We start from the raw sequence: 26,554 nt of genomic DNA, 5'->3' as shown, positions 1-26,554 counted from the left end.
GGAAAAATGCGTCACGCAAGTTTACCCTTGCGCCACCACAGATGCGCCGCATTTACAATGCAGCGCATCGTGGTGCAAGGATAAACAGATGCGTGACGCATCTGATGGCGTAAGGGCGACGCATTGCTGGAATCGTGTCGCAAGCACGACGCAATTCCAGCAATGTTTAGGGGCTGCCCATACCTAACATGCTGCGTCATGCCTTACGCCTGCTTCAAGCAGGCGCAAGGTTTTGACGCAGCAGCGTCGGAAAAGTGACTGAGTGAAATCTTGTTGATTTCACTGCGTCACTTTTCCGAGGCTTTTTCCGATGGAACGCCCACCCTGCATACATTAAGCCTGACACAGGTTTAATGTGGCGCAGGGCTTTACACCGTGACGCATATCAATAGATGCGTCAAAATGTAAATAGGGCGCAACGTGGCGCAGGGTTTACGCTGCTGCTGCGTCACAAAAGTGACGCAACGGTGGTGTAAAAGTAGCGCAAGTCTAACATAAATCTGCCCCCTAGTGTGTTACCATCAATGGGCAAGGGAGGAGACTGAGAGACACAGGAGCTAGCATGACTACATTAAGGTGTCATCTGGCGTTCTTAGTGCAGGTGTTGCCCAATACATTTTACCAGGTTGTACTAGCAGACAACCGTGAGAGTCACTATCCAGTGGCTCTGGTTGCCTTTGAATGAATGGGGGCTCAGGTTCTCTTAAGGTAGCAGTGAGTCCTGCTTTGCATGTGGATTGTCTGTTAGGCAATCACCTAAACCACACTTCCTAAAAGGAAGTGGAATCCAAGACACATCTGTAGATGTTGGCGTTACCAGTGTGGATCTGCTTGGCCCACTCAGCTGCAAAGAAAGGGAAGGGCAGGAGGTGTGGGAAGCCAGCCCCAAAACCTCACTACAAGAGGTCTAAGGTCACCATGCTGCTGGTGACGATGAAGTAGAAGACAAGAGTGAACCTCTCCCTAATCTGTCATCCAAAGAAAAAGATCTGTCAATGGAAGCTGTTACTCTCTTTCATTCCCTGACCCAAGAATAGCATATGGACAGTCACCAGTTGCCGGGACGGTTTGCCTCACGGTTCTCCCTCACTCCTCAGCTTACACACTTGTGTACCCATGCTATAGACATTGGAGACACCCTGTGTATCAAAAATAAAATCTACAGTATGTAAGGAAAAATGAGGGCCAGCATGAAGAAGGAAGTCTCCAAGATGCTGGAGTGGTGATTGATTAAGCACTCTAGTAGTCCCTGGTCCAGCCCAGTGGCCCAAAGCCACCCCACCAGGTGTCGCCTCAGAACTCAGGTTCTGTATGGACTACTGGGGGCCGAACTCAGTCACAAAGACAGATGCACACCCTATCCCCGAGCTGATGAGCTCATAGACAGGTTGGGGGCTGCCAATGGTCCTAAGTACTTTTGACCTCAATTCAAGGTGCTAGCAGGCAGCCCTACCAGACAGGGCAAAAGAGAGGTCAACATTCTCTACCCCAGAGGGCCACTTTCAGCTCAGAGTGATGCCCCTTGGATCGAAGAATGCTCCTGCCACCTTCCAGAGGTTGATGAACCAGGTCTTAGCCAGGAAGGAGGCCTTCAGTGCTGCTTACCAAAATGATATAGCTGTTTCCATCAGCAACTTGGAAGACCATTTTATCACCTCCAGGAAATGCTTCAGAATCTGCAATAGGCAGGCATGACTATCAAGGCCATCAAGTGCTAGATAGGGCAGGGCTCTGTGGTATACCTGGTACGCTCAGTGGGCGGGGGCAAGGAGCAGCACCTCCATGCCAAAATAGAGACAATCCTGGCCTGGGTACCCCCAAAACCCAATCAGAAGTGAGGGCCTTCCTGGACCTCACTGGATACCATAGGATGTTTGTTAAGGGATATGGCATCATTGTTGCCCCCTTAACTAAGCTGACCTCCAAGAAGCAGCTCAAAGAGGTAATCTGGACAGAAGCTTGTCAGAAAGCCTTTGATTGCATCAAACAGGCCATGAGTACAGCACCTGTACTCAAGGCCCTTGACCAAAGAGTTAATTGTCCAAATGCATGCCCCAGAACATGGCATAGGTACTGTGTTAGCATAGTTAACTGTGGAGGGTGACACCAACCTGTAGCATTCATCAGTATGAGGTTACTTCCCAGGGAACCGAGGTGGAGGGCTATTGAAAGAGAAGCCTTTGCTGTGGTCAGGGCACTGAAGAAGTTGAGTCCATACATATTTGGGACTCACTCTTTGGTTCAGACAGAATACAGGTGGCTCATGCAGATGAGGGGTGAGAATCCCACACTGTTCAGGTGGTCCATCTCCCTACACGGAATGGTCTTTACGGTGGAGCACTGCCCTAGGTCAGACTACTCCAATGCTGATAGACTTTCCACGTTCTTCTGCCTTAGTGATAAGAACTCCCAGGAGGTTGGGTAGTTCTCCCCACTTCCAGCTTGGGGTACACATGTTGGACATGTCAGCCTTAGAGTGTTCTTCCCCCAAATATTTTGCCTTCACCCCACCTATTTTTGCTGAATTAATTTTTGTTGGCCTTAGGACTCTGTACACTTTACCACTGCTAACCAGTGGTAAAGTGCTTGTGCCCACTACCTAAAACATTATAAAATTGGCTTGCACCTGATTGGAATATTTAATTTACCTGTAAGTTCCTAGTAAACTGGCATACCATATACCCAGGGCTGTTAAATTACATGCTACTTGTGGCCCTGCAGCACTTATTGTACCACCCACTCAAGTAGACACATCTCCGGTCTGCTAATGAAGCCTGTATGCAGTTTTACACATAATCCCCTTTAAACTTCCCTTTTGTTGCATATATGTCACCCCTAAAGGAAAACCCTAGGTACTCCGTAGGACAGGGTGCATTGTAATTCAAACGTTGGACATGTAGTTGTACATGTCCTTGTTTAGTGAAAAACCTCAATATTTGTTTTTCACTACTGTGATGCCTACCTCTCCCAGAGGATAACATTTGGTTGCCTTATTACATTTTATAAGTGCTAACTTTTGATTGGGAAAAGCTGATCATTTCATGTTTGATGTCAGAGAAATTGTAATTTAAATCCCTCTTTGATGTTAAAGTCGGATTTTAAGTTACTATTTTGAAAATGCCACTTTTGCAAACTAGCATTTTCCTGCCCTAGTTATTTAGTGCTTGCAGCCTCTTCCTGGGTTACGTGACTGGGTGTAATTTGCATTTGGACTTTGTTGATTCCTCCCAGACAGCCACAAAATAGAGGGATTAGGTGTGCCTGGATGGACCATCACAGGCAGGATGGGGGTGGACCTGAGCACAGCCCCACTTAAACATCAATAGGCAGTGTCCTACTCACACACAAATAAACTTCACACTAGCCTTTTGTGTCTGCAGCCAGGATGAACCAGAGCAGGGAGGCTGTACATTCCAAGGATTTTTGAATGGGGATCCTCTTGGAGCTTCTTCTTCAAAGCAGGCACCAGGTATGAAAACATGACCCTTAGACCCACTGTTCAGTTCACTTGCTGGTCCAGAGGAAAGACTCTCAGTGACCTGCCTGCAGTTGTGACCTGCTGTGTTTTTTCAGAAAACCACTTTTCTGCATCATGAAGGACTCTTCTGCTTCTTGCAATCTGCTCTGAACCCACAGAGGTTTGCCCTGCATTTCTACTTGAACCCAGGACTACCTGAGTGACTCCAAGGGCTAGTTGGCTGGCATCCTGATCAGAGCCTCAGATACAGAAAAGGCTCCAACCCTCTTGAACCTGCCCCTTGACCCAGCCTGGGTGAGCCCAGACCCTCCAAGTGGTGCCCATCCAGTCCTGGACCCTTGGAAGTTGTGCTTAAACCCAAATCCAAAAGTTGGAGTTTAGACATTTTTTGACCCAAAAGTACTCTGAGAACTGAGAGAAGAACAAAACCTACCTGCTCACCGATCCGCCTAAGATGCATCGCTAGACTTGGCGGCAGTTTCTGATACATTCCTTTTTTTTAACACATTTTTTAGTTTGCATTTGAGAATTCCAACTCGGCCCTATACAGTAAAAGACTGTCCTGCCCAGCCCACTCCACCCCCTAACCATATTTATTGACACATAGGAAAACAAAACCATCTCGGCTGTCACACAAAAGAAGGATGAGTTTTCTCACCCTCTCCCTGAAATGCCCCTTTATCCATTAATTGGCATATATAACTTGTTCCTGCTACGTTCTTCTCCGTAACAGCAAATCTTGTTCAGCGGTCCTTCGCCGAAGGGGTATCCATCCTTGTGGTACTATTGTCAGCTACAGCCTCCAACTTCGTCCCACTAGAGATTTTCAACTTTCAAAAAAAGAGGCAAATTCTGAACATGTAGAAATAGCGATTCTCCCAATTACCATGCCAAGAGAATCTAGATTTCATTAAAGACACAGAGGCTAACATAATGCATTAGTCTATTAATGCCAACTCCACACAGCCACTTCAAAGTATGACATCACACTGTGGATTGTTCTGGAACATAATACAGGAAACAGGATGGACGGTGAACTAGGATGCCGAAATCCAACTAAACTGAATAGCAGGCTCGGTAATTCATTGCGTGCTGTCTTCAAGGCGATTGTAAGAGCGACTTCTGGATTATTGAGAGTTGTCTGAAATAAAGGATTGTTATTGGATCAAACTTTTATAAGTAAGGATTAATCTTGAGCAAAGCAATGTACAAAGCTTGAGATTTTTAAAATGCATACATTAAGCATTGAAACACAAAATTAATAAAGTATTACATTTTTATGTCTTCATTCTTGCTGTACATAAGGTCTATGTAGGTATATTTATATTTGTTTAGTTATACATATATTTACTTTTTTGTTTTTTTTAAAAGGGTTGGAAGGGTGGGATAATGTTAGCCTCTAGATTCTCTTGGCATGGTAATTAAGAGAATCACTATTTCATTACAAGACTGGAGGCTACCATTATGCATGTTGGTAGCTCTGCAGAACTACATTTGACATGGGTTCTATTGGTTTACAGTGATGCACACAAAAGTAGAGGAGTTTGACCAATCGGCGGCTCTAAGGATGTCTTTTAATCTGCCGTATTTCCAGAAGGATTGGCTAGCCATAGCGCCTCTCATGGAATGTTCTTTGAATCTCGTAAGGCCGACCGCTGCTAAGTGCATAGATACTTTAACCCAACGAGGTATTGTAGTGCACGTCACTACTTTCAAAGGCTTACCAAATGAAATAAGATGTTGATTAACTCCGTCTGGGCAATGTTCATTCATTCTATAGTTGTATTCTTTCATACAGTCTACCATACACAGTTTTTTTGGAGTCAGACATAGTTTTAGGTCTTTGAACAATTTCACATTTTTGACGGAAAATGCTAGGACCAGTGCGAGACCTGCTTTTCATATAATTTCTGATTTATCCATGAAACAGTGTCATTGTTTGCCCTCGATACTGGCCCTTTCTTTACATACTGTACATATAACAAAGTTCTGCATTTGTTCACTGTATATATTATGCACAATTTGATCACCTATGTCACTCTGTCACACTGACTCACTTTACAGTTTATTATCTTGGTAATCCTGCATTTCTAATGTCATTTGTGCTCGGCTATATAAATGATGTAATTTATATATAAAAAATGACATTATATTCTTCAAAACAAGCCTGATCTTTGATTTGCATTCTAAGATTGTGTGGTCAATTTGATTGATTCCCCTTCTCTCCTTGACTCATCCTTTCGATAAAGCAATTGTCTTACCTATACCCGACAGAACCACTGTTTTCTTATAATAATCCTACCCAGGTTCTGAGGGACACAGGGTCACCCCATTGTTTATATACTATGACTTCTTCATACAGCATTAATTTCACCAAGTACTGTATTGTCAACCAAAACGCCTCTCTGGACGCTTTGCATCAATGAAACACAATGTCACACAACACGCCTCTCCGGGCGCTTATCATGAAGGAAAACACAATGTCTAGCCCACCGTCTGATACTTCTCAGACCTGCAAGTCGTTTAGCAACCACTTGATTGTTTGGTGCGCACACAAATCACAAGGCTCCTTTGCACCCTGTTGTCACACTCTCTCCTATTGGACATCATGGTACGTCTATTTCACGAAGGCAATAGGGAACACAAAGAAGGCTGTCTGATATGGGGCGCCAACTGAACGCTAGCGCAAAGTTATTTTTCGATCCAGGAAGTGTTTCCCCCATCTGGTGCTCCTCGGACGGAAAAGGGCAAACCCGCCCGCAAGAATCCTGTAATGGATTCCGCCAACGGGAGGGTGAATTTCGCCACAACGTTATCTTAGCCGCTTCTGCTGAGAAGCCCTGGGACCCAAGAATGAGTAACAAAGGGACTTGGTGCATATGCACCCTTACCGGACCTTCTTACTGCGAATGCTCCTCAGCTTCTGGAGTAACCGGCACCCGAGTGAGCGTCCAGCCCCGGAAATACCTTTTCCCGCGTCGCGTTGACGTCAACGACGCTCCGTCAGCCGGGGATCATGGGTAATGTAGTTGCGAGGCTCTTCGGGACTCGGCTCTCCCGCTTTGCCTCTTCAGTGTATTCCGACGTGGCCCCTGACACTCTCTGGATCATGGTGAAGGGGGGGAATGCAGTAGCATGACAACCTTTCCCGGGTAGTTGGACGGCATTTACTGCCAGAGCACTCTGGTCTGGCATCCAGCTGAAATATTTCTCTAGTTGGGAGGTGAGTCTGCTTGCAAACAGGTATCATTTCAATGGACCCCATCGCAGATTTAGTATTTTGAAGACAGAAGCGTTCAGCTTCCAATCACTGAGTCCTTCCGAAATCTGGAGTTCCAGTTGTCTGAGATATTGGCTTCCCTGGGTAAGTATTCTGCTTTGAGTGAGACCTTGTGTTCTAGGTAGAACATCCAAAGTCTGTTTGCCTGGTCTCATAGGTCCATATATTTTGTGCCACCTAGGGGGATTATATACGCTACTGCTGTAACATTGTCCATTTTCAGCAGAACTGATCTGCTCTTTAAACAATATTTGAAACTCCAAGGCGTGAATCCCTGTGGTTAATTCTAGGAAGTTTATGTAGTGGGCTCTCTCCGTGTGGCACCTCTATCCTCCTGTATTCTTGGATCCTAGACAGTCACCCCGTCCAAGGAGATTTGCATCGACTTCAAGAATGTAATCCGGAAATTAACCAAAGATTGCTCATCCAGTCCATGCATCTAGGTTTTCCAGCCACCAAGTCAATTCTGCTTTTGCTTCTTGATCCAAGGAGATTTTGTCCCCATACCACAGGCCTGCTCTCAGAGCTCTTGCTTTTATTCTTTGAAGAGAGCGGTAATGGCGGGGACCAGGAAATATGGCCTGGATGGAGGAGGATAGAAGGCCTAAAAGTCTGGCAAGCTCCCTCAGGGACAGCAAGTGTTGTTTCAGGACAAAGCGCATTTCTTTGCGGATTTTGGCCACCTTCGATGGTAGGAGGAGAATAGATTTTACTGTATCGATTGAGAAACCCAGGAACTCTATGCATTTTGAGGGTGTTAGGATAGACTTTTCCTTGTTTATGATGAAACAGATGCTCCAAGAGGGATATTGTTCTCGCTAGGTCTTTGAGAATCTGCACTTGGCACTGCAACATTAAGAGAATGTCGTCCAGATATATAATAAGACGTATTCCTATCGCTCTGAGGAAAGAGATGACTGCTCTCATTACTTTTGTAAAGCACCAGGGGGCTTATGCTAGGCCAAAGTGGAGTGCCTGAAATTAAAAAAGATGATTTTGCCATAAAAATTGGAGGTAGCATTGATTTTCCTGGGCCATTGGAATGGTGAAATAGGCGTATTTGAGGTAGAGTTTTTCTAGCTAGTCTCCCTCCAGTTACATGTCTCTTTGGAGGTGGATGCCCTCTATTTTGAAGTGCCTGGAGATGAGGAACCTGTTTAGGTTTCTGAGATTCATAACAGGTCTCCAGCCTTTGTCTTTCTTTTGTATCAGAAGGAGCATGCTTATAAAAACCTTCTGGTTCATAGGTACTTCTATTATTGCGCCTTTTTTTTTACATAGCACAAATTTCCTCTTTAACTACCTTCTGTTGGTCTTGAGCTAGACTTAGCTCCCTGGGGTCATTGGGTTGGTGAGGTGGTTGTACAAAGTCTATCCTGAACCCTTGGACCGTTTCTAGGACTCACGGGTCTCGTGTGATTGTTTGCCAGGTTTTGAGAAATAATTTGAGGCCCCACCCTCCCCCCTTTACCTGGAAAGAATTGAGGAGGAGAGTATTGGTATTCACTGTTGAAGGAGCTTGAAATCTGTGTGCGTCCTCTTGGGCTTCTTGAGCAGGGACCTCAGCCACGATGTGGGTAAAAGGTTGGTGGGGTTGCTAGCTGAAAGCCTCTGCCGAAGCCCCTTCCTCTGAAATTGGGCCTGTATGTAGCTCGGCCAGGAGAAAGGTGCCTTCTTCCGGCCCAACCAAAAATATTGGGGTTGAAGACCCTTCGCATATTTGACTGGGCTTTGTCCAGAGCAGTAAAAGTAGCGACGTATTTACTAAGAGATTTGATCATGCCGTCTACGAATAGAAGGCCTTTGGGATTTTCAAAAGGTTCCTTGGTAGCTAGGTGGCTCAACGTGGGGTTTATTTTTGGTAGGATGACTCTACGCCAGGGGTCTCCAACCTTTTCTGTAGTGAGAGCTACTTCTGCTCAAGGAAAGTCTTCCCGAGCTACTAGCAAATTTTATACCTGTAAAATAGTAACTACATTATGACCACCCAAAGCAAGATTTTCAGTAATTACCACCCAAGTATACCACGTGCGGTTACCAGCAGAAATGCTGGGTAAAGGTTCTTCACTAATAAATGCCTCCCCTTGACTCATGAAGTAACGTTCAAATCTTGACATGCCCAATGGCACAAAGGACATACGCACAGCAGTACGTCTCCCCAGCTCAGCTTGAATTATCATTCACCAGTTTCTGAAAATGCATATTTTTCTATCTAATAGTACTTTCCAGTGTGGGCAAACAAACTCAGTTTTCCAGAAGAAACCCCATTTTTGAAAACTAAAACTGCCTTTAAAATATCAGTTTTCAGTTTTTGAGAAATGCACAGTCTCAAAACATCAGCTTGTCATTATCATCTTGTACTCACATGTACAAATGCCTCATATGGACAGACTACTTTGAATTCCCTGGTATTACAGTCATATGCCACCATTGGTATAGGAAACAATGGTCCTAGACCTCTTTAAAGCTACAATTCAGTTATGAAAAACATTCATTATATGGTGATCTGTTATAAAAGTAACGAAATAATAAACAGTCACTATTGGAGCGATATTTTGTGCCTTTGTGTCTTTTGAGGATATACTTGTTTGCATTGTAAAGAAAATGGTGGTACATTAATGATACATTGCTAATTCTATATGTACCGGATGCCCTTTGACTAATGAATGTTTTTCATAACTGAATTGTAGCTTAAAAGAAGTCTAGGACCGTTGTTTCCTATACCAATCGTTACCCAGGTCCGTGGACAATTGTGGGTTACTATTACCAAAACACTACCTGAACAAGTCAAGTAGACAGGAACCTAACCAGGAAGAACAGATGGTGTCGGAAACAATTTGATCCTAAAGGACACCGATTTAGAAAGAAAGGGAAGGATTATCTCTTTCTATAGTCCCCTGCAGTTTTTATAATTAGCACAAGCCAATCTCTGGTGCAATGCCAGGATATTAGCGACCAATCTTATTTGAATAGTTTATCATTTTGGAAAATAAACGGTTCGTTTCTGACTATAAGGCCTCGTGGGGCCATATTGGCTCTGACATATTCAGTCATCATGATCCCATGTATTAAGGTCTTGATTTGCTCGCGTTTTAATTCTGTCAATTCATCCCAACATTGACTAGCTTCATTGGAGTCCCTGGTACTGGTCCCAGCCAGGGGAAGCATGGAGGCTATAATTCTGTCCACCTCATCCTGAGAGTAGGTGAGGCCTGTTATCTCAGTCATTGTGGTATTGTATGTGGATGTAGGTTGTGTGAAGGAAAGTCAGACTAAAAATAAAAGTAAAAATAAAAGGGGAAGGGTTTCCCACAGCTGTGCGCTGTAATGTATTTATCAGAACATAAGGGGGAAGTAGAGGTTTTAAGGTTAGGTTCACCCTCCACTAATACAATTACCAAAACACTACCTGAACAAGTCAAGTAGACAGGAACCTAACCAGGAAGAACAGATGGTGTCGGAAACAATTTGATCCTAAAGGACACCGATTTAGAAAGAAAGGGAAGGATTATCTCTTTCTATAGTCCCCTCACTCACCAGGGTTTCCCCACGGTGACATGCTTCATCATAGGGGTCCTCCCATTGTGGGTTACCCCATTATATCATAATGGATGCTCACCATAGGACCACGGATGCCTGGATTATGCCAGTAAAGGCCACCATTATACTAGGGCCACAGTTGTGCCAAGGCTGGAAACCAGAAGGATCAGGGATAAGACCACATATCAATCATGACCATTAATATGCCAGAAATAGGTAAATATAGGCCAGTCATGCGAAGAGTAGGTCTATGATGGCTGCCAGCATACCACAACTAGACCAAAAATACTAAAATAGTCAAGGATGACCATAATTATGCCATTGGCACTATTAGGTCAGGAAGGGACACAATTATGCCAAATATAACACTCTTATGATGGGGCTAGCATATATATTTGGCGGTTCTTGGCACTAGGCATAGTTTCAGGAAGCAATAGTGTTTATTGTGGGCACACACATAAATGTTGATGAATCTCTAAATTTTCTCTGATCTGGATCATACCCTGTTCTCCTCAGGTCTTGAGCTGATCATGCATCTAACTGACACATTTTCACTCTGACTCCTGCAGTCCCGCACTTTGGTGGGTCAGCACTGATTACAGCTCAGGCTACTGCTGCCGTACTTTTTTGATTGTACTATGTTCACACACATGTTGTGACTGATAAAGGAGGGACTGCAACATGGTCAGACTCCTTGTGGCTTAATTATATTGAGATTGGCTACAGACTGTCATGTAGCTGGTCCAAAAGCTGGCACAGTGTGTGTTTGAGTGTTAGTATGAGTTACTGTGATAAGTTTGGCTGGCTGTCACTCTTAGGGTCTTAAGATGATCAGTGCTGCCTTCTTTCATAGGCACCTACTCTGAAATTGATACTGGGCTTGACTTCACCTCAGAGAGCTACTTTGAAGGTACTGGCGAGCTACCAGTAGCTCCCGAGCTACTCGTTGGAGACCCCTGCTCTACGCCGTTCTGCATTAATGCGTGCGTTAGCATTACCTAGCAAGATTAGCTCTCTTTGGCTTCAAGCCCTAAGGAGAAGGACGTCTAACTGATGTTGGTTTATGGGGCAATCTTCGTCCATGTCAATGATCCTAGCTAGGGGGCCTAGTATGTCGAGTAGACGGTCTTCGCACATTTTAGGGACCTCTCCATGCCCTTTCCAGGGTCTACACCCATTTTAAAAAGGAATGTTATGAGTTTAGGGTCAAGGTTTGGAGTTGGGGAACCCTTATTTTGAATGACCGGTCTAGAGCATTCGGATGGGAGGAGATTTTGTGTCCCCTCTCTAGTGGGTTTCTTAGCCACGTGGGCTTGGGGTCACCACTCCGCACTTCTGGAGTGTTTAATGTTGTAAGGTGAGAACATTTCTTGTCCTAGAGGGTCTAGTATTCTATCCTTAGATGTGGAGGGAGCCTCCTCGTTAAGGAGTGCGTCCGCATCTAGGTTTCTCTGGTCCAGATCAAATATATATTCATCCAGTAACTCCTCATTCAGGGAGTTAGCTTCTTCCTGTGCATTTTCTTGATTATCTCTGAGATTAGTGCGGGTATCAGTGCCGTTATGTGCACTTGTAGTGTTTGTGTCGCGTAGGACACCCATCATCCTTGAGGTGCTTAGACCTCCACTGTTTCTTGCGGTGCTTAGACCTCCTCTGAAATGTGAGGTACTTAGACCTCCTGGACGTTTAGAGGTGCTAGGAGGTATTGAAATGACATTGGAAGAAGCACCCTCTAAGTGTTTGGTCTCTTTTAATCTTTTTCCCCTTTGTAGGGGAGTTTCAGACTCTCCACCAGACATTGAGTCAGGGTCAGGTTCTTCCTCAGAAAGTATGGTTCTTTTGGTGCTCATGACCTGTTGTATGGTCTCTCGCACACAGGTGCTCATTTCTTGTTGTATTAGGTTTTTTATGAGGTCCTCATTTAGATTTTGAGGGATTTCTGAGCGTTGACTGTCTAGATCTGACTTGCTGAACATTTATTTATTTATATTGTTCTTATGTTTTTTTAAACTAGTTTTAGGTATAAATTTGAATAGGAAAAGGGGGGCCTTGCCATAAATAACTATTCTTATCAATAAGTTCTTTTTTTTGTGTGAACTGTGATAAAGCTCCTTATTGCTTTTATTTGTCTGAAGCTCACTAGTAATGTCCCTTTTTAGCCTTACCTGTCAGGGCTTTAACTATAGGAATGTCTCTTTTTGGGAGGCGTTTTGTAAGAGTAATAACCTCTTTTTAGTAAGAAAAAGGGGGCTTTTATGGAAGGCGGAGTCTTGATCAGCTGTTTGTATCGAGAAGCAACTGTCAAAGTTGCACGAGCGAACAGCTGCGTGTATTGCGACTTGCGGTGTCATTGTCCAAGTATTTTTCTCTAATAAAGCCTCTCCCAATGCGCTCTATTGACGACGTGCGTCGGGAGAAGTGGAGCCCTTAATTTTGGAGCTGAATGTGCTCCCTGTAGAAAGGCAAGAGATGCCTTGAATTAATTAAGTGTTGCGGCGCAGATCAGAGGAAGGAAGTGATTTACCAGCATGCCGTTGCGGTCGATACGTGCGATAAAGTAGAGAAGGGTGGGGTAGGAAAGGTGAGCGACCACAGATTGGAAGCTCAGCCCTTGTTATTCTAGAGTGAGGATGTTATAAAATAGCGGTTGATGGGTAAAAGCGGAGAATGTGCCAAGATTATACACCAGAAACAACAATCTATCAAGTAAGAGTTATAATAAATCTATTGAAAGTGAACAACTGTTTAAAATTACAGTGAAGTAATAATGATAATAGAGAGGTACTTATCTGTGTGGAGCTGCAATTAAAAGAGGAAAATGGTACTGAGTGCATGCCTATTATAGCCTGACTGTATTATGTTTTAGAACAATCTACACTGTGAAGTCATAGTTTAAAGTGGCTGTGTGGAGTTGCCATTAAAAGAATAATGCATAATGGTAGCCTCCAGTCTTGTAATGAAATCTTCACAAGTTCGACCGGTTGTTCCCCCACAACACCAGCTCCTCGGACACCACTAGCTGCCTTGACTGCTGCACTTTACCTTCTCACAACATTTTTGTTGCAATTTCTTCCAAGTCCAAAGGTAAGTGCTGACTGGGCCCAATCTACTTATTGTACTCGACCCGCGCTCTATCGCTGTTGGCCATACCTTTTGACTTTTGCCCTGTTTTTCACAACTAGATGTCCACTGTTACCGCTTTAATCTTTTAGGTGATAGATTGCACTTTAACCTTTACTAATTCATATCTCCTGTTTTACTGATTGGTTTGTAGTTGATTTGGTGTCAAATAATTGGTGTCAAATAATTTATTAAAATTCACTCTATTTCTAAATTAGTGTGGGATTTTTCTTTAGTTGTGTTTTTACTTTATTACTGTTTGAGTGCTGCATAACACTTTGAATTTAAGTAAAGCCTAACTTCTTTTGTGCCAAGCTACCTGAGGGTTAAGCACAGGATAATTCAGTGACTTTTTGTGGTTCACCCTTTCAGAGATTGTGGCTTTTTATTGAACAGGGTTTCACCCCACTCAACCAACAACACAATAGCTCACAAACATGATCACTATTACCACTACTTCTAACATCACCACAACTGCCATTAATACTTCTACCACCATCACAACTATCACCACTGCCACTTTCAGCCCCATAAACTCAACTATCACCACCACTACTACCTCACCATCACTTTCACCGCCATCACAGCAACTGGAACAACTACCAGCAAAACCAATAGTCTTACCACCAATATTTACTTCCACCATCATCACTTGCTATCATTATCACCCCAATTATCATTACTTCCTGTTTCTCAATTACCACTACTATTACCGTCACAACTATCACCACTACTGTCACCTCTACCACGGTCATCCTCTCTGCTCTGCCACTGTCATTACTATCACCATCACTACTGCCTTATAATCACCATTACCAATACTCTCCCACAATAAGCACTTATTCACCCCATCACCATCACTACTGCCACAACCAACACCACTGTCAATATCACTATTACCACCAACATCACTACACCACAGCCATCACTGTCAACATCACATCACCATTCTACAAGAATCATCACTACTACCATCATCATCACCACTGGTACTATCATCTTAAAAACTTCTATCACCATTACTGCCATCACCTCCATTGTCAACACCTTCACCACCCACTCTGACACACTGTCACCAATAGCACCTCTACTATCACCTTCTCCACCTGCGGACACACGCAGATGTGATCGAGGCATGCAGATCTGCTTGCAACTCGAACAGTAATTTGATTTATTCTATACCTTTTAAAACTGAAAACTTGGAAACTTTTTTAAAATTGAAACTTCGCCACCAGTATAGCGCTGACACCAATATTGTATTGTCATTTGTACCTGTGGATGCTTAGTTGCCCCTCCCCGGTCCACCACGGGTGTTGTCCCGATTGTGTGGAGGGAGAAGAAGGTAACTTCCGGTTTCAGGGGTTGGCGCTCTAGCTCTCGCGCTACTCTCCCCCTTAAAACCGGATGCTCAGGCATACGCGCAGCGGACGCGCGCAGATGTGATAGAGGCATGCTGATCTGCTTGAAACTCGAACAGTAAATTGATATATTCTATACCTTTTAAAACTGAAAACTTGGAAACATTTTTAAAATTGAAACTTCGCCACCAGTATAGCGCTGACACCAATATTGTATTGTCATTTGTACCTGTGGCTGTTTAGTTGCCCCTCCCCGGTCCACCACGGGTGTTGTCCCGATTGTGTGGAGGGAGAAGAAGGCAACTTCCGGTTTCAGGGGTTGGCGCTCTAGCTCTCGCGCTACTCTCCCCCTTAAAACCGGATGCTCAGGCAGACGCGCAGCGGACGCGCGCAGATGTGATAGAGGCAGGCTGATCTGCTTGAAACTCGAACAGTAAATTGATATATTCTATACCTTTTAAAACTGAAAACTTGGAAACTTTTTTAAAATTGAAAGTACGCCACCAGTATAGTGCTGACACCTATATTGTATTGTCATTTGTACCTGTGGCTGCTTAGTTGCCCCTCCCCGGTCCACCACGGGTGTTGTCCCGATTGTGTGGAGGGAGAAGAAGGCAACTTTCGGTTTCAGGGGTTGGCGCTCTAGCTCTCGCGCTACTCACCCCCTTAAAACCGGATGCTCAGGCAGACGCGCACAGTCGGCGAGCCAAAGGCGTGCCAAAGGCAAGCCCGTCTGCGCCGGGACGGGCCCAGGGGCCACAAACCCTGGCGGAGTCAGCCTGAAACACAATACTTATAGTTCCCATCTTCTTCGCTCACTACGCACTAACAATTCAGAAAATTGTAGGCACTCTATGAATGCCTTGAGTGAAGAAATACGATGTTCCCATTGTGATTTCGTCTTCTCGCCTGTTTTTAGAGTTCTTGAATGTCCTGACACTCCCTTCTCTTTAAAAATGTTTTTATTGAACTGTAGATCTGTCTCTAAACACACCTCTGAACTTGCTATGCTGTTGGAAGACTTAAAACCTGACGTTCTCTTCCTCACAGAGACATGGCTCCTTACCGAGTCAGGCCCCACTCTTGTGCAAACCATTCCTTCTGACTACTCTATACATAGGACCGACCGGAAATCTGGTAGAGGAGGGGGTATAACCATTATTTTTAAAAGTACTTTTGACTGTCATACTACAGAAGATCCTCTATCTGACTGCGAGAGTATGGACTTCTCCTTGGAGATTTCCCCCACAAGGACTTTTTCGGGCATCTTGGTGTATCGCCCCCCAGGTAATGCAAACAAATTTATTAATGCATTACCTACCGTAGTGGCAGAATTAGCTATGGGACCTGCGAATTTTACTCTTTTAGGTGATTTCAATCTTCACCTAGATAATCCCTCGGACAAATTGGCGCTGGAACTGACGGAGAATCTGTCAGCTTTTCAGCTCAGGGAGAAAGTGTTGAAGTCGACACACTCTAAGGGTCATCTTTTGGACCCAGTTTTTAGTAACTGTGGTGAACTTAGGAAAGGACCTCCGGTCCCCCTTCCGTGGTCTGACCACCTCTTGATCCCCATAAGATGGGAAATTAGTAGACCTGAGAAATCTGCTAACAGAACCTTAGTATGCAGACGCAACTGGTCTAGACTTTCAACTGACCAGTGGAAGTCGGTCCTGGAAAACAACAGACCACTCTGGGAGGGCAACCTCAATTTGGGGAAAGCTAATGAGGAGTTTAACTCCTGGATTCAGGGTGCATTGGATAGGATACTCCCTAAAGAATCTGCCCCCATATCAAACAGGCCGAAAACTGCTCCCTGGTTTACTGATAATTTAAGGGAACTCAAACTAAGGAGCAGACGGCTTGAAAGGAAATGGAGGCTGGACTATTCTGACCTGAGTAAAATAGAATATAAGGAATCCAGTAAACATTATAAAGCCGGAATTAAAACTACTCAAGCCGCTTTCTATGAGCAAAAAAATTGCGCAAGCTGCCAACTCCCCCAAAGAAATCTTTAAAATTGCCAGAACCCTTACCAAACTTCCCCTGAAACCCCCCAGACTACGTGATGCCACGGCACACTGCAACACTCTGGCAGACTTTTTTCACAAAAAGATCCATACGATTTATCAGGCTTTTTCACCTTCTCACTCCACTAGCACTACAATTGTTCCTGCGGAACCGTTGGTAAAACCTCATATTCTCTTAGAACAATTCCCCCCACTTGACTTGACCCTGCTGGGTCCCATTATGGCCCACATAAAATCGGGCTCTCCTACTGATCCTGATCCTCCCCAGGCACTCACTTTGGTATCCGATACTATTTGCCCTATAATCTTGGACCTGGTTAATTCTTCCATCTCCACTGGTTTAGTTCCATCAGCATGGAAATGTGCGATGGTTAAAGCCCTGCTGAAAAAACCTAACCTGGATCAGGACAATCTGGCTAACTATCGCCCTATTTCCCTTTTGCCATGGGTAAGTAAGATTCTGGAAAGGCATATAAATAACACTCTGGTAGCCTTTCTAGAAACCAATAATCTACTTCACCCCTCTCAGACTGGGTTCCGTCCCCAAATGGGTACTGAGACTGCCCTTCTTGCAGTGACTGAGGAATCGAGAAGGATCTTAGACCTAGGGGGTACTGTAGCCATTATCCTCCTTGACCTCAGCGCTGCATTTGATACTGTCAATCATGCTATATTGTGCGACAGACTCATGAACTTGGGAGTGTCTGGTATGGCAGTACAGTGGCTGCGATCTTTTCTTACTGGCCGCTCTTTTAGGGTCTTTGAGGGAGATGTTGCCTCCAATCAGTACCCCCTCAACTGCGGGGTCCCTCAAGGCTCCGCATTGAGTCCCACCCTATTTAATATATACCTGAAACCTTTGGCAGAAATTGTCCATCCCTTTGGCATAAAAATTGTTTCATATGCAGATGATACCCAGCTCGTGGTAGCTCTTAACCACCCGGAAGGGTCATCTAGCACTCTAGCCGGTTGTCTAGAGGAGGTTGCCAAATGGATGGAACAATCATGCCTTAAGCTTAATGGGGATAAGACGGAGCTCATGCTGTTGGGCAACTCTCCTGTTTTCAACTCGGCCTCCTTATGGCCAGTTTGTCTAGGCCCGGCTCCAACCCCTAAAGATCAAATTAAGAGCCTAGGCATCTGGATTGATCATTCGCTCTCATTTAGTCACCAGGCAACTAAACTCTCGGCCATTTGCTTTGGACTTCTAAGGATGCTTCATAAGGTCCTTCCCCTTTTGCCTTTCCACACCAGCAGGATCCTGGTTCAGGCACTGATCCTTTCCCGCCTGGATTATGGCAATGCTTTATTTCTGGGAGCACCTCAATACACCATCAATAAGCTCCAAGTAATACAGAACTGTGCGGCCCGCAGACTTCTTCAGGTTCCTCGTTGGAGTTCTGCAAAACAAGCATTAAAAAGCCTTCACTGGCTGCCGATCAGACAAAGGATCCAGTTTAAGGCAATGTGTCTATCCCATAAGGCCTTCTGGAGGAAGGGCCCCCCCATTCTTCAGTCACTTATTACCCCCTATCATCCGAAGAAAGATCTTCGGTCATCTGGATCCTTCCTTGCCCTTCAACCCAGAATAAAAAGGTCCAGATGTGGTGGCCGCTCCTTTTCATATAATTGTGCCATTGGGTGGAATGCCCTCCCACTCCAACTACGCAACAAATCTAATCTTCTATCCTTTCGCAGGTTATTGAAAACCTGGTTGTATTAAGTCTCCATCCTGCTTCTGCTCTTTGCTTGTCTGTCCGCAGCGCTGGGAGACCTACGGGTAGCCAACGCGCTTTATAAGTCCCATTTCATTCATTCATATCACCACTACAGCCGCGTCACCACAACTATCACCAACATCATCACTATCACCACCATCACAAGTTCTGTCATCATCACCACTGTCACCCAAAGTACCACCATCACAACTACCGCCACCACTGCCACTATCACCACTGCAGCCCTACCTCCACCATCCCTATCTCTATCACTAACATTATCACCAACATTGCTACTACCACGGTCACCACCAGCACTACTACCACCACCGTCAACACCACCAATAATAATATCCCTTGTCATAATTGCTACCACTATCCCCTCCAGTACCTTTACCTCCATCGCCTACCACCATCACTGCCTACACAGCCACTACTACCACAATAATCAGTACCACCACCTTTTACCACTATTGCTGCTACAAACAACACTGTTGCCACTACTACCACCTTCAAAACAATCTCCACTATTACCCACATTACTACTACCACCACCACCACCACTAAACCCACCACTACTACCATCACATGACTTCTTCTATCACCACCACCACTATCACGTATACTTTTCTCACCTCCAGCACTATCCCCATCATGTTATCACCACTGACGCTATTACCACCACTAACCACAAAAATATAACTACCATCACAAAAACTACTGCATCTCCTTCATCAGTACTACTTCGACCACAGCCACCTCTACCACTGTCATCACTCCCAACCTATCACTATTAGATCGTCATGACAACTAATACTGTTGCCTCCATTAACTCATCTGCTACTGTGACTACCACTGCCATAACCATTACCTGTGTCAACACCACCGCCATTATCACCGTCACCACAATCACTACCACTATCAACAACACTATAGCCACCATCGCCACTATCACCACCACAACTAACATTACTTTCCTTATACATATATACCTTCCATGTACTTATGTATCTTTATATTTATTTCTTTACTCCTAATTCCGCATCTCCAATGCACTACTCTATATCTCACCCTATCCCTCTCTCAATGTATCCTCTGCCTCCACTCTGACTCATCCCAAACCTCATTCCACTATTCTCTCCAATTCACTACCTATTTCGCACTCTATACCTCTCTCAATATATCCTCTACCTCTACTCTCTGATTCATCTCAAATCCCATTCCACTACTGTTATCTCCAAAATAACCATTTCTAGTCTCTTCCCTCCTCTACCCCTCCATACATTATCCCAAACCTCTTTTACTACTTAGATCTCCAAAACAAGCCTTTCTAAACCCTCCGGTCATGTATCCCTCCTAGTCTCTTCGGATTCCCCGTCCCTCTCCTTAATTCAGTTCTAGAAACTCTTCCCTCCTCCATCTCTACTTTACTCATCCCAAACCTCCTCTCTTTTCTATGATCTCCAAATAAAGAAGTTTTTAGACCCTTCCCTGGTCTATCCCTCCGCTATCCATTTCAATCCAACTAACGTCCACCTCTCAAATTAATTTTATATTTCCCTATACTAATTCACCACTAATACTTTTTGGGTCCCAGAGTAGGGTGCTACTAGCCAAAAAGTGCTTGGATGCGTCATCAGGGGTAGTAAGCGCTATATAAATCCAATTACAATAATCAGTATTACCACTATCCCAAGTATTGCCATCATTACAATTGTCACCAAGTTGCACCGTAACCACTTCAACCATATGTACACCATCACCAACATAACCATTTTCATTACCACTATCACCACTGTCCCCACCATCAACACCATACGTGCTACTACCATATCATCACCATCAAACTACTTTCACCACAGCCATCAATGTCGCTATCACTACACAGTTTTCACAATCAACACCACAACAATACCACCACTAGTAATATCGCCCCACTACAATGGACACCACTATTCTCTCCACTAACATTACCACCACTATCACAGCCTACACTATTACAACCAATACTGCAGCCATATTCACTACCACCACCTACCTCTTTTACCACCATTGTTGCCACTACCACCATGTTCTCCACTATTACCACCATTGCTACTACCTTCACCAATACCACCTCCACTAAAACATCACTACAAACCACTTCTTCTACTATCATACCACTTCTTCTACCATCACACCACTAGCTCCATCATCATGACCACTATTATCCCCATTACTTACACTTTCTCAACTACACCACTATCCCCATCATCATGTTATTGCTACTGCCGCTATTGCCATCACTAACTACAATACTATCATTATTTACTACAACTACAGCATCTCCTCCACAAGTACTACTTCGACCACAGCCAGCACTACTCCCACTCTATCAGTATTACATTGTCATGACTATTAATGCTATCTCCACCATCAATTCTTCTGCTGTTGGAGCCACGGCCTTTGTCAACACCACCACCATTAGCACCACCACCATCATCGTCACCACCACCATTACTACCACCATAGACAACAATATATATACACATCATGTGTCTCCAACCAGTCAATCACAAGCTACCAGTAGCTTGCTGATACCTTCAGAGTAGTTCACAGCCTTAATTTCAATTTTAAAAAGCACAGGGTCACATTTTTCTTTTTAAGTTAAGGAAAGGGCGTTTATTATATATAATTTTTTTCAAGCAGTAAATAGCATAGCCTGATAGTGAGCAGTACTGATGTCAGATTTATGACCCAGGCCACAGAGGTGAAGAATTGAAGCACTGAGGTAATGAACTCTTACGTAAGTCCTTCCCAACTCATTATTGGAGTGTGAGAAAAAATGATGTTTCTGAATGCTTTTACATGGTAGAAAATGAAAATGAAACATTACCTTGATTTTTAAGTTAAACCTTCAATTTAATTTTCTCTCTTTCCAAAGTGTCACATTTACAAACATCAGCCATATTTAGAACTAAAAAATAAAGTCCACTTTTTTAAATGGGAGAAATTTAAAGTGAAGAAAACTATTTCTAGGACACATTAAGTCTTGTTGTTTTCTATACTTTCAATTAAGCCAATTACATCTTAATGTTTTGGAGGCATGTTTCTTCACTTTAAATTCCACCCATTTGAACAAAATGGCTGTATTTTTCGGTTATAAATATGGCACCTTGTCTACAGGCCACGGCAACAAGATGCCTGGTGTTTGTAAGTGTGACATGTGGAAATGAGATTGAATGTAAATGATGAGTTTTAAGGAATCCATATGAACAAAGTTAACGCTTCATTTTAATTTCCTCCTATTTCAAAGTGTCGCCTTTACACACAGCATGCATTTTGCTCCCAGTAGCTGGTAGACACTGCATCATAGCATCATATTCATAACTGAAAAATACAGCCATTATTTTCAGTCGGAGAAATTTAAAGTGCAGAAAAATGTTCCATATCATGAACATTTTTGCAGAATGTTTTCTGCATTTTATTATACATGTAACAGTGCCACATATGACAAAAGGTATTCCAGTGCCACAAGTACATACAACATAGGCTCTCAGTCACCCATACACATTTAACCCATTCATACGCACACATGTTCATACATCCCCAAAGACCACACTCATTGACACACATGACAGTTCTGTCATAGTGCTCCTAGTCAAAGAATTTGGTTCAAACCACAGTATCTAGTTCTATGGACATTAGGCTTAAAGTCAGTGGAGCTGGGCATTCGGGTGTCTGGTAACAATGCACGAGTTGCTTAGCTTTTAGTGGCTCACAATTATTTTCAATGATCAAAAGTAGCTCAGCCTACGAAAAAGGTTGGAGACCCCTGCTGTAACCAGTTGACAAAGTGTAACAAATATATCAAATTTAAAGAGTACACCTCATCTTCACCTTACATTATTTGTCAAGTACAGAGGCCTACTGAGAAGAACATGCATTGTCTTTACTAGTATACCAGCTGCAATGAGAAGTGATGGAAATATCTTGCCCCTCCCCCTTTCCTCGATCCTTTTCCCCCTACTCCTGTGGGGACAGGACTGAAGGGTAAGTAGGGATTTTAGGAGGCAATTTTATGGCGAGTTTAAGCTCGATACTAACCAGCGACATAAAATGTAACCTTAAAAGTATGTGACGGGTTGAGATGGGCAAGTAGTGAAGTTAAAATGTGCTGTGTTATGAGCATTTTGTAACACCCATATCTGTGGGGTGTCTAGCAACAAAATAGAACTTGTAAAATACGTCATCACTTATCACCAAGGATCACATTAGACCAACCATCTCAACTACATCAAACAGTACAGATATACCTTATAACCGATTGCCCCATCATTTCAACTTATGCTGTCAACCTTGAGATGCCAACCAGACACAAAGGAACACATTCGAAAGAAAAACACACACACGTGAGCCCACGCACATGCACACACACACATCATAGTAAACACAGACATTCTGCATGGCCTGCAACAGTGCCCATAGTGCCCTCAACCACCAGAGAAAGAGCATCCCTCTGAACTGCAAGATTCTAATGCAATGTTAAACCCCGATTGTGAGATTGCACAGAACTCGCAGGGTGGAAACTCCACACCTGTGAAGAGCGTTACTGTGTTGTAACTCCCGTCCAGTACAACGTATATAAGAGGTAAAACCAACAGAATGGGGAATAATTGTGCCAAACTGGATTTACCTTCCAAAATTCTCCATTCTGTGGGAAGAGACCGAGACATTTGCCACTTGCTGTGTGTAGGTGGAACATGTCTGCAGGAGCCGGCTGTGGGGCGGGCAGAATGGGTATTAGGAGGATGGGTAAGGAAGGGGACAATGGGACCTGACAGGAGGGAGCTTTGCATACTCTCGGAGGCATAGCTCTTGGGTTGGGCAGGAGCGGGAGACTGGGGCCGGGCTGCACTGCAGTCCATTCACTGAGGTTATTTTCCTTGGCAAAACGTCTGGCTGGTTAAATACTGCCCGGTTTTGCTGTATAAGGAAATCCAGGTTTTGGATCACCAGCCGTCTCATAATTGTGTGGTGCACATGGGAATTCCACACTGCACAACTCTCCCACATTGTTGCAAAAAATATGATTGTTTCTTTGATGTACATTGAACCTATGGTTCATGATCTGTTAGTCCAGCTCCTAAAGCGGTCCTGTGTTTTCTTCTCTCAGTCCCTATTCATGAGTTTCTAGTGTATTTGTGTTTTTTCCCAGCACCAACATGACTCCAGATTTCTTCTCAACTGCTTTTAAATCTTTTACAGGTGACTTCAGCTACCTGGGCACCATACTGCGAGCGACAGACATCGAGCCTATGCCCTCCATCTTAGACGTGCGGCGGAACATTGCCCTGTATGCAATCCTGCCCCTCGGTACATACAAGAGATCCTATACTTTAAGCTTTTTGAATTTGTAGAACTGCAGGAAACAATATTTTCCAATGATAAAAAGGGCAAAAAGTTGCAAATTGGAGTGCATAGAAAATACTCTATTAATTAGGAGTGATATTAATTCTTCATATTGAATAAGATTGTGTATGTATGACGGCCTGTTTGGGTGCGTTATTATATATGGAAAAAATAAGCCATTCTCTGTGGCGCGGTGCATGACATTATAGAACAGTATAAGAAGGAGTAAATAGTGATGCACACGATATAATTAAACACAATGTATACAAACTTCAACGTATTTCCTGCACACAAAGCTGGCAGTGCTCCATCCTTTCTTTGCCACTTAGTAGATTAAAGAGACCAAAACAACTGCTTGGGCTACGTGGCTAAACCCTTAACTTCTTTCAATAAAAAAATCTAAGACCATTCAGATTTTATACTATAACATTGCTTGAAACTGAAAATATAAAACACAATGTGGAGATCAAAGTTTCTTGCAAATTTGTATTTTTCTTGGCTTCACGAAATTGTTCACAAATGTTGAAACATCACATTCTTGAAGTCTGAAGAGAATTGTGCAGAATCTTGTTTCTTTACAAATTAAAACAACCCTCAATGCATTTCGGATTCATAGACTCTTCTTCAGGGGTTACTATAAGCAAACAAAATATATGACATTCAGTGAGTTACTGTTGAATGGTATTGTGATATTTACTTTGACTCCTCACAAGGAAAAGATGGTCTTGTGTGGAAAAGTTGGTGATCCACTATAAAGGAAGTGGTATAAACAAACACAACAAGGATGTGGAGGCATGCTAGGTGATTGGATAGGATTTCTGATAGGATTTCTTGTTCTTACAGGTAGCGCCAAAACATACTACAGCTCTATCTTGGCCTTTCCACCGCGCCATATGGTTATTCAAATTTACTCGTATACACGTTAAACACATTTTCGAAACCCATACCTATATTATGCCAACAATTTTATCTCGGATTGACTCATTCAATGCATCGACACAGTCCGACACTTGGTACGCGGCCAAGTCGTGCAGGTAAGACAGGTCCAAGCGTGTCGTGAGTCTCAACGGAAAGCTTATGCCCAATGGTAACACCGCATTGGCCTCAGACAATTCCTGAAAGCATAAAGTGGCAAAGAGATACCAGTGGTAACTTCCCTGAAAATCCATTACTTTAAAATCCAAATAGTACCCAAACTGCAATACTGGAACAAACATGACAATTAGGCAGCTGTGGGAGCCAAAACGAAAACTTTGGGCAGTGGGAATATCCATTTTAAAAGGGCCATTCAAACACAGAGTCTATTGTCTGACCAGTTGCACATCGGCCGTGGCTCTTAATTGGGCTTCTCGAGAAAGAGGCAGTAGGTATATTATAGCGCTTTAAGACCTCTTGCAGCACTTCATCCAGGTAACTTGGGTATAGGCGAACAATGAAATACCCAGCCAGAATTAACATAGCTTTTGGAAATTTCCTCATCACTTTCCAAATGGAGCAGTCAAAGGTGTCAACCCAATTGTTTATTCTATACTGCTCCTCTTTATGCATATATACATTTATCAGTACAAATGGCCTATGACCATTCACCATCAACCATAGCTCAGCCATTATAGTCTGTACTCCGCAAGAAAAGGGAGAATGCATCCAGAATTTTCTTTACTACCTTAGTGGGGACTAGGGAAACCACCAGAGGCTCTACCCTTCCCTGTTTGTTACAGGAACAGTTGACAGTTACAAAGCCCTCGATGGCTTTGTCCTCTCGCAGTCAGGACTCTTACAGGAAAACTATATGAAACCTACTCAATTTTCCATTCCAGTCACTTATCTGTGAGAGGACGCCCCATTCTATGATTCATTTACCCAGCTTTCCCAATCTTGCTAGCCCTAAGAGTTCAGCAATGGGGCAAACCAGTTGTTTTTACGTAATTCTGTGGGGAAGCTGTGTTAGATCTAAAACCCTGTCATTCATGATTACAACTCTGAGCTTATCCGGTCCTGAGGGGCTGCTCCAAAACCCTGGTTGATAAACCGTGGAGGTCCCCCATACGTAGCATGGGGTGAAATAAACTCCCTCTCACCCGGGGCCACCCCTTTACGGGAACTAGAAATAGGAGTGGTGTAGAATTACTTCCATGGCACCCAATATATTTTATATTTTATCACAGCCATACTGACCATAAGAACATGCAGTTCCTTGAATTGGCAACAGCATTGCGTGCTAGACAACTGCATCAGACCCTTTTTTTACCAATTACTGTTTGTAATTACTCCTGTTTCTCAAGGTCGACTCAGGGTGAATAAAACGTATACCCATTAGTCATAATGAGAAGGTTGTTGAACATCAGTGGCTTCCTGAATTAGATAAAATCTGAAGTGTCCACACTTGATGTATCCAATTAGTTTAAGGCAGAAACTAGGTTGGCTGTGTTGGGTGGATGTCTGTATTATCGATCACTGCTCTATTATCCAAATACAAATTCATAACAAACAGTCCCATTGTAGTGCCACAACTCTAGATTTCCAGTACATCTTGGGTTCAAGAGAACTCTGCAACATGGTTGGCAACCCTTTTGGTGACTCACTTAGGCAAAGGATCCTCAGAAATACTTGTCAACCTGCGGAATCTGTATCCAGATTGA

At 43.6% G+C, this 26,554-nt stretch overlaps 1 protein-coding gene across 1 annotated transcript in view; it reads left to right on the top strand.

Moving 5' to 3' along the window:
- LOC146811399 (dynein regulatory complex subunit 11-like) overlaps window positions 1-26,554 on the top strand; it is a 293,100-nt gene that overhangs the window by 240,726 nt on the left and 25,820 nt on the right. The window contains exon 14 of the mRNA XM_085618510.1: window positions 23,772-23,879. Within this exon, the coding sequence (XP_085474636.1) occupies window positions 23,772-23,879 (108 nt within the window). The remainder of the gene's footprint in view (window positions 1-23,771; window positions 23,880-26,554) is intronic.

This window comes from Triturus cristatus, chromosome 7, assembly GCF_964204655.1.
Source record: "Triturus cristatus chromosome 7, aTriCri1.1, whole genome shotgun sequence".
NCBI lineage: Eukaryota > Metazoa > Chordata > Amphibia > Caudata > Salamandridae > Triturus > Triturus cristatus.
Note: the sequence above shows the minus strand (reverse complement) of the source record. Positions and strands in the feature narration are given on the sequence as shown.